Source organism: Neolamprologus multifasciatus, chromosome 20 (genome assembly GCF_963576455.1).
Source record: "Neolamprologus multifasciatus chromosome 20, fNeoMul1.2, whole genome shotgun sequence".
Taxonomy (NCBI): Eukaryota; Metazoa; Chordata; class Actinopteri; order Cichliformes; family Cichlidae; genus Neolamprologus; species Neolamprologus multifasciatus.
This window is the reverse complement of record NC_140458.1, coordinates 2,389,356-2,404,430: the sequence shown is the minus strand read 5'-3', so window position 1 is coordinate 2,404,430 and position 15,075 is coordinate 2,389,356. Positions and strand designations below refer to the sequence as shown.

Below are 15,075 nucleotides of genomic sequence, written 5' to 3'. Positions count from 1 at the left end.
TCCATCCATCCCTCCCTCCCTCCGCTCATCCATCCCTCCATCCGTCCATCCATCCCTCCCTCCGTCCGTCCATCCATCCCTCCCTCCGTCCGTCCATCCATCCATCCCTCCCTCCCTCCGTCCATCCAGCCATCCCTCCCTCCGTCCATTTATCCCTCCATCCCTCCCTCCCTCCCTCCGTCCATCCCCCCTCCCTCCATCCATCCATCCATCCCTCCCTCCCTCCATCCATCCCTCCCTCCCTCCGTCCGTCCCCCCTCCGTCCATCCATCCATCCGTCCATCCCTCCCTCCCTCCGTCCATCCCTCCCTCCATTTATCCCTCCCTCCCTCCCTCCCTCCCTCCGTCCATCCCTCCCTCCCTCCCTCCGTCCATCCATCCATCCCTCCCTCCGTCCATTTATCCCTCCATCCCTCCCTCCCTCCCTCCGTCCATCCCCCCTCCCTCCATGCATCCATCCGTCCCTCCCTCCCTCCCTCCCTCCATCCATCCCTCCCTCCCTCCCTCCCTCCCTCCGTCCGTCCGTCCGTCCGTCCGTCCATCCATCCATCCATCCCTCCCTCCGTCCGTCCGTCCGTCCATCCATCCATCCCTCCCTCCCTCCGTCCATCCCCCCTCCGTCCATCCATCCATCCGTCCATCCCTCCCTCCCTCCGTCCATCCCTCCCTCCATTTATCCCTCCATCCCTCCCTCCCTCCCTCCGTCCATCCCCCCCTCCCTCCATCCATCCATCCGTCCATCCCTCCATCCCTCCCTCCCTCCATCATCCCTCCGTCCGTCCGTCCATCCATCCATCATCCCTCCCTCCGTCCATCCATCCCTCCCTCCTCCCTCCCTCCCTCCGTCCATCCCTCCCTCTGTCCATCCCTCCGTCCATCCCTCCCTCCCTCCCTCCATCCGTCCATCCCTCCCTCCCTCCCTCCCTCCCTCCCTCCCTCCGTCCATCCCCCCTCCGTCCATCCATCCATCCATCCATCCCTCCCTCCCTCCCTCCATCCATCCCTCCATCCATCCATCCATCCATCATCCCTCCGTCCATCCCTCCCTCCCTCCATCCATCCATCCATCCCTCCATTCATCCCTCCCTCCATCCATCCCTCCATCCATCCCTCCCTCCATCCATCCCTCCATCCATCCATCCATCCATCCATCCATCCATCCCTCCCTCCCTCATCCCTCCGTCCATCCCTCCCTCCCTCCGTCCATCCCTCCCGTCCCTCAGGGCTTCATTTAGCTCTAGGTCTGCAGAGACTTAATTACATTTTAGCTGCTCAGCTGATATCCGTCCACTAATTAAACCAGACTAAATCATTCATCATTAGAGGTGATTGAGACTCTCACGCTGGTGTAGTTTATCTACTTTCTAGCAAGTGCACCTCAAGATCTCCCATCCACAGTAGGAAAGGAAAACAGCTTTAGAAGGAAGAAGCCACTCACAGAATAAGTCCAGTCACCTCTAACTTACCTAATGAAGTCATTTACAATTGACTTGAGCACCAAATGGATTGTTTCCATTGACCTGACAGCTCGTACAACTTATTGTGAGCAACACAGAGTGAAGCGGTTCTCAGTGAAGACAAACCGATATAGTTTCATTCATTAAAAACAGCTCCGATGTTTCCTACACAGATGGTCACGGTCCGTTTACCAATCACATTCCTGTAGTTGGGGACTATTTTTACTGATGGATGAATCCACATTTGGTGTCATGAGTCCTCACAGGAGGGTGTATGGAGATGAAATAATCACCAGTTTAGGTTATCGGCACTAAACCGCGACCCTGTGTGCAAAATCCTTCCGTCTCAGCTCGGCGGGTTTGACAGCACCCCGAAACGCTTTCCTGTTTGTTCCGACCTCTTGACCTTTATGTTTGCCTTTGTTGACGCTCTGATCATTATAAATATTAATAGAATATTTCTCTCGCTCCAGGCGAACCAGATGGCTCTTTGTGCTGCCGAATAGCGGCGCAACCAGGAGTTTAAATGAGGTCGTTACAGTTGAGAGACGCCCTGCTGCTCCGACGACTCTCTGCAGGAGGATGATTTACATACTGGTGATGCGTCTCTGTTCTCTGACCTCTGTTTTCAACAAGCAGCTGATTACCTCACTGTGAACTCTGAGAAATGAACTTCAATCTGTGTTTAATGGTTTGTGTGTTTAGGATGATTAATGGCATGAAAAAACTACTGTTTATTTATTTAGAAGCTCTTTGAGCGCTCAGATGGTTAAAGAGCATCTTAGCTGGAAGATGGTGACGCAACAGCTCCTTCAGATGGTTACAAAACAAGGAAGTGAAATGCTTTAACAATCTGGCATTTAGGTGTGTGTGTGTGTGTGTGTGTGTGCGTACCTGTTGGCAGGTTTGTCTGTGTCCAGCAGACTCATTATCGACTTTCCGTCCATATCTGGAGGCGTGTCGACGCCAGCGATGTCCAGGATGGTCGGAGCCAGATCGATGTTTAGGACCATGTGAGGGTTACTGACACAAACATGCAAACAGAGTATGAGCGCTTATTTTATTATACGTGTGTGTCTGTTTTAGCTTCATGCTGTCATAACGAAATCCGAAAAAGAAACTGTTAACAAGACTTTAATAAGTGTCTCGTTTTTACCAAAACAGGGCTTCAATTTTCTTGTGACATTCATTCCTAGAGTATTTAAAAGTAGAATGGGAGGCAGAGCCTTCAGTTTTCAGGCCCCTCTTCTGTGGAACCAGCTTCCAGTTTGGATTCAGGAGACAGACACTATCTCTACTTTCAAGATTAGGCTTCAAACTTTCCTTTTTGCTAAAGCATATAGTTAGGGCTGGACCAGGTGACCCTGAATCCTCCCTTAGTTATGCTGCAATAGACGTAGGCTGCCGGGGGATTCCCATGATGCATTGAGTTTTTCCTTTCCAGTCACCTTTTTCACTCACTATGTATTAACAGACCTCTCTGTATTGAATCATATCTGTTATTAATCTCTGTCTCTCTTCCACAGCATGTCTTTATCCTGTCTTCCTTCTCTCACCCCAACCAATCACAGCAGATGGCCCCGCCCCTCCCTGAGCCTGGTTCTGCTGGAGGTTTCTTCCTGTTAAAAGGGAGTTTTTCCTTCCCACTGTCGCCAAAGTGCTGCTCATAGGGGGTCATATGATTGTTGGGTTTTTCTCTGTATCTATGAAGCGCCTTGAGGCGACTTTTGTTGTGATTTGGCGCTATATAAATAAAATTGAATTGAATTTAATTAAATGTGATGCATCATACATGGTTTTATTACAGCCGTGCACACACACACACACACACACTTTCGTTTTGCTATCTTAGTGAGGACATCTCATTGACATAATGCTAGCTGATTAAGCTAACCATCTAAAATCAGTGCCTAACCTTCAGCTTAAACCCAACCACAACATAAATGTAACTCTGACACTAAAACCACATTTTCAGCCTCAAAATGCTCAAACTCGTGGGGACGGGCATTGTGTCCCCATAAGTGACTAATGGTCCCCACAAGCATGCCAATTTTTCTGTCCTCACAAAGATATCTAAACATGCACACACACACACACACACACACACACACACACACACACACACACACACACACAGTCAGATCTTCTTAAATTACTAGGGCTCATTTATTTGACGAGCCCTTTGTTTTTTTGTTATACCTCAAAACCTTTTAAGTGAAATCTTCCACCATGAAAACGGTGTTTGCTGCTGAAGCAGAACAGCAGACGATTAAAAAAAATACACATAATGGAAAATGTTAAAAAAGGACAAATTACTCGTCCCATCTTGCTTTGTGCTGATATTTTAAAAGCAAATTGCTGAAGGCAAAACAGACCCAAGAGCTTTTAAAGCACAGACTTGTGTTTGGTTTGGAGAGCAGGGGGGAAAGTTCACGGGGACATTTATTGTGAAGTATTGCAAACAAAGTGTTTTTTATCTCAGTAACGTCTGCTCCGAAGAAGGGAAAGAAACTCTCGCCCTGAACCCGTGATCATCTCGTGGAACCGCTCTGACTGTGGTAATTCAATTTGACACACACAAACGCACACAGTAGCACTCTGAAGAAAACAGTGCTGTCATATTTTTCATGGATACCATCTTTCTGCTGCTTCACGTCTCCACAGATTCTTTATATTTTTGGTTCTGAGATGTTTTAAAGCAGCCTGTACGCTCGTGGTGGAGACCAAAACCAGCAGGTTTTTGTACACGCTCCATCAGCTTCTCTTCCCTTGCATCCACCATGTGGTGCTGAGCACTGAGGGTTTGTTTGCTGCTCGAAACAAGAACAGGAATTTAAAAAAGGAACGACTCCAATGAAGCAGAGACGATGCTGATAGCTTCTGTACATTTAATTGGGCTGCAAAAAACATGTATTATGTATTAACATGTATTATTTGACGAGATGCTCTTTAAAAACAAATCATACAAGTCCGTCTGCTGGGACATGATGGTGTGCGCCACAGTTTGAGTGGCTGGTAATGATTCATTACCTGAAAATGACTGTTTGGTGTGTGATGGAGAGCCAGCTCTCATCACCAGATTTCTACCTGAATATCAGTCTGACAAAGAAGCTGATGTTTGCTTGTAAATGTGCACATGCAGGTGGTCAGGAAGGGTCCACAGGTGCGTGGGAAGGTGACCTCGGGCCTCAGAGAGCCCCTGACATGTAGGTTGCATGGGGAAAATGTGACTTTCCTAACCAGCTGGCATGTGGGAGGTGGAGTCTGTGAAAATAGAGGGTGGTGCACTAAAACTCTTCTTGCGATTGCTGTGGTCACAAAGTAACGTTTAAAGTTATTACTGAGTTCAGAGGATCGGCGGCGCCTTTGTGCAGTGAGTTGTTGTTGAGGTGTGTGTGCTTACATGCTGCCCTGCTCCACGTTAGGTCCTCTGATGTAGAACGGGACTCTGATGTCAAACTCGTACGGCATAGATTTACCTGGAGACACACACACACACACACACGTTATTAATGCTGTCATTTGTAGCTGAGCTGGTGACACTGAAGCTCGCACACACAGGTGTGTTTTGCTGTCACGTTCTGACGTTATCTTCATGCTCAGCACAGTTTTCTGATGAACACAAAACATTTGTTCCTTTAAACTCAAACATTTTATTATCTTGGATTCTTCAGATGTTCTTTACGTGCATCTGAAATCCTGTTTGCTGTTCAGCCTGTACTCACAAAGAGCGATTGTCCAATTTCCAGACTCTTAGAATTTGTGCTGTTTCGCTGTTTATTTTGTACATAATGCTGTTTCATCTGCTGGAGATTCATTCTTAAAATGAGTCTGGCACACATCTCACAGTGTTCCTCCCTCCACTGCAGCTGTTTTCCTACTAAAAAAAAATCTAAAAATCCTTTAAATCACAAATCAGGATGTTTCCAGACGATAATCACGTTTAATCAGTTATAAAAATAATCACAAATTCTTTCTTCCATCAGCAGAAAAAGAACCAGGCAGACACAACAACCTTATTCTCTGTTCGTACCTTTAACGAGGCCGAACTGGCCGATGTGGTAGCCGTGATCTGACGTGTAGATGATGTAGGTGTTTTCCAACTCGCCCGTCTCCACCAGCATGTTATACAGCTGAGAAACAAACAACACCATTTCAGTCTGTGGCTTAAAAAAAACGGAGTGATTTTGCACACTGGTCATCTTTTATCTGTTCACACTTCCACCAAACCTGACTCACTTTTGTGAGTGTGGACGCTTCCTCTCTTTGCTCTTTAAATGCTTTGCTTCTTTTCTTTTTCCCTTTTTTCCGTATGAGCTTACCTGCGATAGCTTCTGGACACTTATAGATCATTAGGACTAAAGTGTTCTTAACAGAAACAGCAACATTTTTATAGTTACCGTATCTTCAGTGCTCCGTGTGTCTGTGGCCTACACACAGCCTGAAGCCTGATTACAGTATCTGGGCACCGAACAGCCTCAATAGCCTGGAAAGGTGCTAACCGCTAGGCTAATTACTCAAACGACTGGAGAACTGGGCAGGTCTTTCAGGAACTGTACTAAACTGGTTCAAAACATACTTAGAAAACAGGAAATACTTTGTATCAACAGGTAACTTCACATCTGAGCAGACAAGTATCACATGTGGAGTTCCCCAAGGTTCCATCTTGGGACCCCTTCTGTTTAACATTTACATGCTCCCACTGGCACAGATTATAAAGAACAACAACATAAACTATCACAGCTATGCAGATGACACACAAATATATATCACAATGTCAGCAGGAGACCGAGGCCCTGTACAGGCTCTTGGTAAATGCATTGAGGAAATTAATAACTGGTTGTGCCACAATTTTCTCCAGCTAAACAAAAACAAACTGAAGTAATAGTGTTTGGAGCCAAAGAAAAACGATTACAGGTCACCAGAGAACTTCAATCTCTACACCTAAAAACCACAAACCAGGAGAGAAATGTGGGTGTAGTGATGGATGCAGACCTAAACTTAGAAAAACACATTAAGACAATAACAAAATCAGCTTACTATCACCTCAAGAATATTTCAAGGATAAAAGATCTGATGTCTCAACAGGACCTGGAAAAACTAGTCCATGCATTCATCTTTAGTAGGCTTGATTACTGTAACAGCATCTTTACAGGTCTACCTAAAAATCAGTCAGACAACTACAGCTCATTCAGAGCTCTGCTGCTCGAGTCCTCACTAAGACCAAAACAGTGGACCACATCAGTCCAGCTCTGAGGTCTTTACACTGGCTGCCTGTCCATCAGAGGATAGACTTTAAAGTTCTGATGCTGGTCTATAAAGCTCTGAATGGTTTAGGACCAAAATACATCAGTGACCTCCTGACCCAGTATGAACCTTCCAGATCCCTCAGGTCATCTGGATCCGGTTTTTCATCAGCTCCCAGAGTCAGAACCAGACACGGAGAAGCTGCATTCAGCTTTTATGCTCCTTATATCTGGAACAAACTCCCAGAAAGCCTCAGATCAGCTGAAACACTCAGTTTATTTAAATCCAGGTTGAAGACTCACCTGTTCTCAGCTGCATTTGAATAAAGCACCAAATCCACACTTTCAAGCTTAAATTTCAAAACTTACATTTTAACTACTGATTTTATCTGTTTTTTAATCAATTTTAAATCCTGCTTTTTATTGTTTTTGTTTTTTAATGTCTCTGTAAAGCACTTTGAATCACCTTGTTGTTGAATTGTGCTGTATAAATAAACTTGCCTTGCCTAATAACACAAGCTATCTTTTTCCAAGTGTGTAGCTGTTTGTGTGTGTGTTCCGGTCAAAATCTGACATTTGCTATCCTTGTGGGGACCAACAGCCCCTGTGGGGACCTGGATTTTGGTCCCGTCCCCCCAGAGTATCTGGTAACAGATGGGGGGCCATGGGGTTCAGAAGGGGGCAGAAGGGGACTATAGTGGTCTGGAGCTGCTTGGTGGTCGGACAGAGGCATACCAGGCGGAAGGTCCATCTGTATACAATCAGGGATGTATTCTTCTTTGATTAGTCCACTCGATGCAGCTGTATTTTGAAGGCTGAGACCAACGATGCCTGGTGACACCACCCTCTCATAATGGTAGGGGTTGACGCACACGCAGTCATACTTGAGGTCAAAAGCATACTGGCAGAATTTGACATGCTTTAGTTCATTCTTGTGGAGGTCAGGCCAGCGCCACAGCCGTGCATAAATCACATTTTTCACACTCAAAATGTGGTTTTAGTGTCTGGGTTACAATTAGGTTCTGGTTAGGGTAAGCGTCAGGGTCAATGACATGTCTCCACGAGGATAGCAATACCAGACGTGTGTGTGTGTTAGTGCCCACCTTCTCCACGCTGTCGTCCACAGACAGAAGCGTCTGCAGCCGTTTCCTCTGCAGCATGTTGGTGAACTCCATGTGAATGGGCTTCATGGGGCCGGTGTAACGCATGATCCAGTGCTTATCTGGGTTCGGCGCGTAGTTATAACTGGGAGTACTGGTGAGAAGAACAGTGACAGGAAAGGAGATGAGACAGGTGGAGCGGTGGGTAAATCCTGAGTTATTTGTGCTGAAAAGACGATCTGGCTTTGGATAGTCTGTGATAGCAGCGTTTACAACCAACGCTCTGTATATCAGAGCAACGTCATGGTGCTGCGAGTGCTTTAAATGTGCTCTGTTCTGCTTTTTCCAGTGTGTTAACAGATTGTATTATAAGTTTAATCACGAGACTGACTCTCGCTCGCCTCGAACATCTTGTGGAGAAACCTCTATGTGAAAGATACAGGATGGATTTTCCAGACAAATCCAAGCATAATGATCACGAATTTGAGGCTTTCCTCCCCCGAAGTACTTCCAATCCCAGCTTCTGAGAAATGGAGTCCACTAATCACTAGAGATGGACCGATCCGATATTACGTATCGGTATCGTGCCATCTCTACTAATCACTGACATCACGAAACGACTGACTTCCAACAAAATACCGACTCAAAGACAAACTGTGCAAAGTCGTATATATGTGTAAATCACAGTGTAAAGCTGTGCAACTGACACACACTTTCTACAGCAGGGGTCGGCAACCCTGGGTTGCCACAGCTGGCACGCGAAGGGTTAACTGAAGGCATGACCATAGCTGGACTGGCCATCGGGCATACCGGGCATTTGCCCAGTGGGCTGATGATTTTTTTTTTTATTTATTTATTTTTTGTAACGGTATAAACAATGAAAGGTGGTGGATTGGCCGATGTGTAAAAATAACTCAGTTGTTTAGTGGTGGCTGTGGCGGAGCTTCCACAGAGGCCAGCAGGTGGATGAGGGAAAGGGGAGGCAGGAGGAGGAAAGACCTGAGGTGGAAGCCGGTCCAAGTGTGAACTGAACTTCAGGTAAGAAGTTATGACCTGCAGTCTATCTGGTCAGATATAAACCAAGTTTAGGTGGAGTTTATTTTCGTTGTGCTGTCTTTTTACAGTCAGTTACAATAACTCGTACTGCGTGAGCTAGCATGACGGAGTTTCTATACAGCTGGGTGGTGCTATGATGTTACTGATAGTGAACTTTATTTTATTCATAAGGTTAGTTAGTAGAGTTGGCAACCATCCCGTAAAAAACATAATCGTTCTGCATTCAGAGAAAATATTACGCGTTTCATATTGAGCTGAGAGGGGACGCAGTTTGTCCCGAACTTCAGCTCGAATGGAAAAAGACACAAAGCTGGATTTATTCTGTCTTTGCTGCACAGCTGCCTCTTCCTCTCTCATTCTCCCCCCTCCCTCTCCTGTTTCTACTTCAATCATTAAACTGATCAATGATCAGCTGATCGTCTCTCTTGTTTGTTTATCGCCCACTTTGCACCAGAAAGAGGAAACCAGCGGATGTCGCGCTAAACAACAGCAGCACGTTTAAGCTTGATCAGCTGTTGTTAGAATTTATTTAATATTAATTTCTAGTATCAGCTGATGTTTGCTGGAGCCACAGCTGTAAAGCTGCTGGTCATGATGGTTTGGATATGTGGTGAGAGGGAAACATGAAGATGAAACCAGGAGACGTCCTTACTGAATCATCAGAGCTGTGATGGAGAAACAGGTTTACCTTTTAGGTGACATGGATGAGTTGAAGTTATGAACTGTTTCTGAGAGACAAATAACACCAGGATCCTTTTCTAAGCAGCTGACAGCTGGTAACTGTGCAGGGGCGGGTCTAGCAAAGCTTTGCCAGGGGGGGCAGGTAGGGCATTAACAGGGAGAGGGGGGCACAAAGAAATACTTTTCTCTCTTATTCTTATTTAAAATGTCTCGCTTTTAATAAATAATTATCTGAATCTTACAACCAAAGTTTTTAGTATGACGTAAAATGTATAGAAATCATACATATACCAACAAGACTGTACATCACTGTCACCACTGCGTCTCTTTTCATTCAAAGGCTTTATGGCTTTTCCTATAATACCTGGTGGGCCGGTCTCTAGTTAAAATGAAGTTAATCTAAGAAGGTGCATTAAAAAATAAATGGCCGAGCCAGCGGTGCATATTGCAAATCAGCTTGCATAGACACATTAGTTGTGCTGCTTCTTAATGACGGTATCTTAGCTAACAACCCCAACTACCAGATTCAACTTGTAATTGGCTAAAAATAACTTAGCCTACTGGTGAGAGGGACGTTGCTAGCTGGTAGTTTTTTCAAGTGATGTTGAAATTTCCACATTTCAACACTTCAAAAGCTTCAGGAGCTGTCGGCTCAGCGCAGCATCAGCACCGTGGAAATACTCGGATACATCCAAATACTCAAGACAGAATTCACAAAGTGTTTTCAGGACTTTCAGGCGTTTGGACCAATGTTTTCTTCTCTGATCAAACCAGAAGCTTTAATGAGCAGCTGGATTTGTCTCACATTAACTGGCTGAGTTAATGCGACATCAAAATGCAGCTGATTGAACTGAAAAGCTCGACTCTGTGGGGTCAAACTTTGCAGAACTACGAAGCAGCTGGAATCCACAGCTGTGCGTGTTCATGCAGCTGCATGTTCACCTGCTGGACGTCACTACCTGACAAGTTTAACTCTTCAGAACATTGCAGAGGCCTTATTGACAGTATTTGGCTCTACATGTCTGTGTGAGCAGATTTTCTCTCACATGAGGCCTCAGGTAGCCTCTGAATGCTAACGCAAACATGCAAACATCTGTGAACAAATATAATTCTATATAGTGTGTAACTGTTAATATAGAGCGTTATTAATTAATATTAGCTAATGCAATCACATGGCACACTGAGACTTTAGATGGCCCTCATCATCAGAAAGGTTGCCGCCCCCGGCTCTACAGTAACAGCGAGGTTAGCTCTGTGAGCGACTTTGCTCCACGATGATTGGATGTGTTGTTGTATCTGTGGTCGAGGATGAATTATGACACGTTGGCACTTGAGCAGCATGCAAAGAAAAAAAGGTCCACAGATGACAGAAATGTGTTTTCGGTCTATGTTGAACTTTTCTTTTGTGTGTCTTTGTGGTGGTTTTGCACCCATTTGTTTTATTTTTGTGTCTCCTTTCAGTCCATTTGAAGTGTTTGTGGCCGTTTTGAGACTCTGTGCAATCCTTTAGTATCATTTTGCGTCCTTGTTTTCGTTTTGTGTGCCTTCTCATCTCCAACATCTTTGTGTGTTTCTCTGCGGCTGTTTTGTGTCAGCTTGTGGTCGTTCAGTCTGCAACCACGTTTCATCTGCTTCAAGCTTCTTTCAAGAACTTTCCACATCCACGTGTGATTACTGTGTCTTCACTGGTTAACGTCTCTGTGATCAGTTTGTCTCCATTTCTGGTCCTTTGAATCTCTTTTTTGTTATTTTTATTTCACTTAACTTTCCAAGAGGAAATATCACTTAATACGAAGGCCCTCAGACTCGGCCTGTAGACCTTGGCAGTAATTCCTCGATGTCTGTGCTGATGTCAGGTCTCGGTAAGTTATGTGAACTGATCAGGAACAAGACTTGTATTTACTAAAGCTGCTGCAGCAGCAACAGGAAATTAAATGAGAAAAACAGGAAATGGAAGAAATGAAAAACTGTATGAGCTCCAGCAGGTTGTAAAAGTCTACTGGCTGTGAGGCAGCAACGCCTGATCCACAAGCTGCTTACAGACTCACCCGAGAAGAGTTTAGGCTAAGAGTGAAGTGAGCGAGCCAGCGACGTGCCGAACAGTCTGAACATTGCTCTTCTAAAAATACGTCTTCTCTTTGTGATCATGGTTTAACTGAACCATCCCACATGCTTTTTGGATTCACAGCAACTTCCTGCTTTATGGCATGACCGTATTTTAAAGGAGGACTAATCTCTAAAATAGAAAAACATGAATTTGTAATTTGACCGGTCCGTGAGTCGTTTGGTACCGAGAGTTGAGGCTCGGCTGTGAAATTTATGGTTTTCAGGGTTTTTATCGTTAACTCAGAGTCCCTGGGTCATTTCCTGTGTTGTAGTTGTGTTTTATTTTGAAAGAAATATTTACACGTTACCATAGCAACCAGAGAGCATTAAGGGGCAGAGAGGAGGACGTTACTCTCAGTGTTGTTGGCGCATTTCAGGAGGACGCTGCTAATAAAGTTACACAATTACACAGTGACTTCACGTTTATTATTATATTTACAAAACAACACAGTTTTTGTCGTATAATTTTATTTTGTTGTAATCATCCACGAGACCTTAAAGGCTCCATGAAAATATTGCCTGACATTAAACCGTCCGTGGCGGGGGAGCGCTGGACTACACGGCCATCAGCAAGAAGCCTGGTGAGAGGGTGACAACGGTTGGTGAGATTATTTGCAAATGGACAAAATATAAGTCACCCCGGGTCTGGTGCTCCATGCAAGGTCTTGCCTCATAGGGTGAGAATGACCATGAGAAAGGTGGTTGTTAATAATCTGAAGGCAGTTGGGACGACAGTCACCATGAACCCCACTGGTAACACAATGCATGATTGAGAAGGCTTGGAAGAAAGTGGTGTGGTTAGAGGAAACCAGCATCGAGCTCGTTGGCACCAACTGGACGTGCCGGGTTTGAAGGAAGACGGCGCAAACGACAACCACAGTCAAGCACGGAGGTGAGGACATCGTCAGATCTTCTGTTAACAGGACAACTTGGCTGCAGGATGGAGCTGCATGGATTGAACTTGGACGAGAGCTTCCTTCCCTCAGCCAGAACACTGAAGATGAGTTGATGAGTCTTTCAGCAAGACAGTGACCGAAAACATGCCACCAAGGCAACAAAGCAGTGACTGAAGAAGAAGCACATAAAGGTCATGGCTTTGTCCAGACAGCTGAAGCTTGGAGTTGCTGAACAGCAGCCAAGAAAGCTGAAGGATTGAGAGAGTTTCTGTAAAGAGGAGCCGGTCAGTCAGCCTCCTGAGATGTGACCAACAACAGGAAGCATCTCACTGCTGTTCTTATCAGTTTAACCCTTTAAAACCGGTCAGAGCGGGCACGCTCTGTTTTGCGTAACTATCTTTAAATCCTTGTAGCTCTGCAACCACGTGAGCTAGCACAATAATTTTTTTTGCATATGAAACCGGAGGAGTTGTACTTACATCTTATGCCATCAGCTTGTCCTCGGTCACAGTTTCCTTCCACATATAGCTTTGCAAAAACTGCATAAAAAGCACTTGCAGCAACAAAAACATGATATTCCAGAAACACGCTTTGCTGATCCGATCAGCTGTTTGTAACACTTCCTACGTTGGAATAGACGTCAGCGCGAACTATCCATGTCCGCCATTTCCTGGCCGAAACCGGAAGTGACGTCAATTTCGCAGAAATGTCGTTTTTTTACCATCAGGGCCTCATGAGCCTATACTGGTGTTTTGACTTTCTGACTTTCTGTGTGGTTTCTGGGATGCTTAGGACTCATATTGCACTGCTGGAAATAGTTTATTTTGATGCATATGCTGCTTTTTTGCAAATTTGCATTATAATATTTATTTTCGTTTTTCCTGCAGTGTATAAAAATTGGTGTATTTCAAAAATAAAACTATGAAGACACTCAAAATAAATTTCCTGTGGTGGGAAACTATTTTGTGCAACTTTTTTGTGTTTACAGTTTTGAGGGATAAGCCTCTTAAATTTCTCTAACTAGAAATATATGTTAAAAAACAAAAACGATTTTCAATTTTTTTGTAATTTATTGCACTTTTTTTTTTTAGATTTTTTTAGATTGTAATTACTATGCACTTAATGCAAACATATTATTAAAATCTGGGCTGTAATGGTTGTATTGATGTATAGCAACTTGAAATGCTCCCAAAAATGGCTCCACAGCATGTAAAAATATAATATAAGCTCTGGCGGACTTGGTTCTATGGTAGGTCTTAAAGGGTTAAGAGTTTAAGACACCGAGTCTGGATGCTTCCTCTAACTTTTATGTATATGTGGAGGCAGTAAACACCAGGCTGAATATGAACACGCAGTGTTAGAATGAAGCGTGTGTGTGATGTGTGTGTGTCTGTGTGTAGCTGAGTGTAATATCATGTTTGGACACATCAGGCTGTGTGAGGAGTGATGACAGCAGATGCTCCTTTTCATTAATAACACAGTCTCTGTCCTCCTGCTGTGTTAGCTGCAGAAGATGTTCCTGCTCTGTGTTCTGCGTGGATAATGAATGACTCCCATCAGCTAACTCGTTTACTCCTCTCCTCACTCCTGCTCGGCAGCTTCATAATTAAATTTCCTCGTCGGGACAGAAATGCTGCGGGCAGCTGGAAGCGTCTGCACGGGCGCAGGCGGCTGGAACGCTTCGGTCCGTCTGACAGGCGGTCAGCTGACACGTGTGGAGCTCGTGAACTCGTGTTGGGGAAGATTGACTTTATTCGTTTTGAAGGACTGCGGCGCGCCTCATTAGTGCAGCTGCGGTGAAAGCGTTACCTCACAGCAACGAGGTGCTGAGCTCAAACCTGCCAGGCGACAATCAGACAGTTTGTTGACATTTAAACGGTTCTCTTTGAGGCGCTGCTCCCAGATTCACTTTCACTGCATTTTCATGCATTTTGCAAGTGCAGCTACCAAAAAGCAGAATTGCATTCAGCTGGTAAACTGCGTGTAACTGACATGATGATGATGCGTCACAGTAAGCACGTTTGAAGCAGATCAGGCTGCTGGTTCTGGTCCAGTAATGGCGGTTGGCTTTGGATTCGTTTGAGGTGTTGAGAAATGAAATGAAGCCAACACAGAAATGCATTTCCTCTAATCGGCAATGAGACCGCGTCCAAAAGTGAGTCAATCCCCACAGAGGTTTACAGGCTGGTACAACAAAATGGTTTTAGCATCTACGTTCCCACCGCTGTCTTCAGCGTCCAGTCAAACCAACTCGACGTGCAGCCTCGGCGCCTGTTTCAGAGCAGAAAGGTAAAAATGTTTTCTTTCCTTCTGCTTCATTTTGTCTTTATTTACGAGACTAAAGCTGAATGCACGGCTGTTTATTACTTCGGGGAGAAGCTGCAGCCTTTTCTTCAGAATTCGACAACACAACAGGTCTCCGCTTTCATTAAAGTCTGCAGCACCACACGTTTCCTTAATCAGCCATCGTTCGGTCCCGTCAATAAGGTTTAAATTAGACTTTGCAACTGCTGCTGGTTTCCTGCTTTCTAAT

The 15,075-nt window shown here is 45.0% G+C and overlaps 1 protein-coding gene across 13 annotated transcripts in view; it reads right to left on the bottom strand.

Annotated features, from left to right (window-relative positions):
* The window catches only part of sulf2b (sulfatase 2b), a 118,733-nt gene that overhangs the window by 25,776 nt on the left and 77,882 nt on the right, over window positions 1–15,075 (bottom strand). For all 13 annotated transcript variants that reach the window (XR_014871700.1, XM_085147235.1, XM_085147242.1 and 10 more), the window contains 4 exons: window positions 7,807–7,957; window positions 5,491–5,590; window positions 4,861–4,936; window positions 2,352–2,480 (listed from right to left, as the gene is read on the bottom strand). Coding sequence is in view for 12 of the 13 variants with exons in the window: in XM_085147235.1 (XP_085003361.1) it covers window positions 2,352–2,480; window positions 4,861–4,936; window positions 5,491–5,590; window positions 7,807–7,957 (456 nt within the window). In the remaining variant the exon portion in view is untranslated. The remainder of the gene's footprint in view (window positions 1–2,351; window positions 2,481–4,860; window positions 4,937–5,490; window positions 5,591–7,806; window positions 7,958–15,075) is intronic.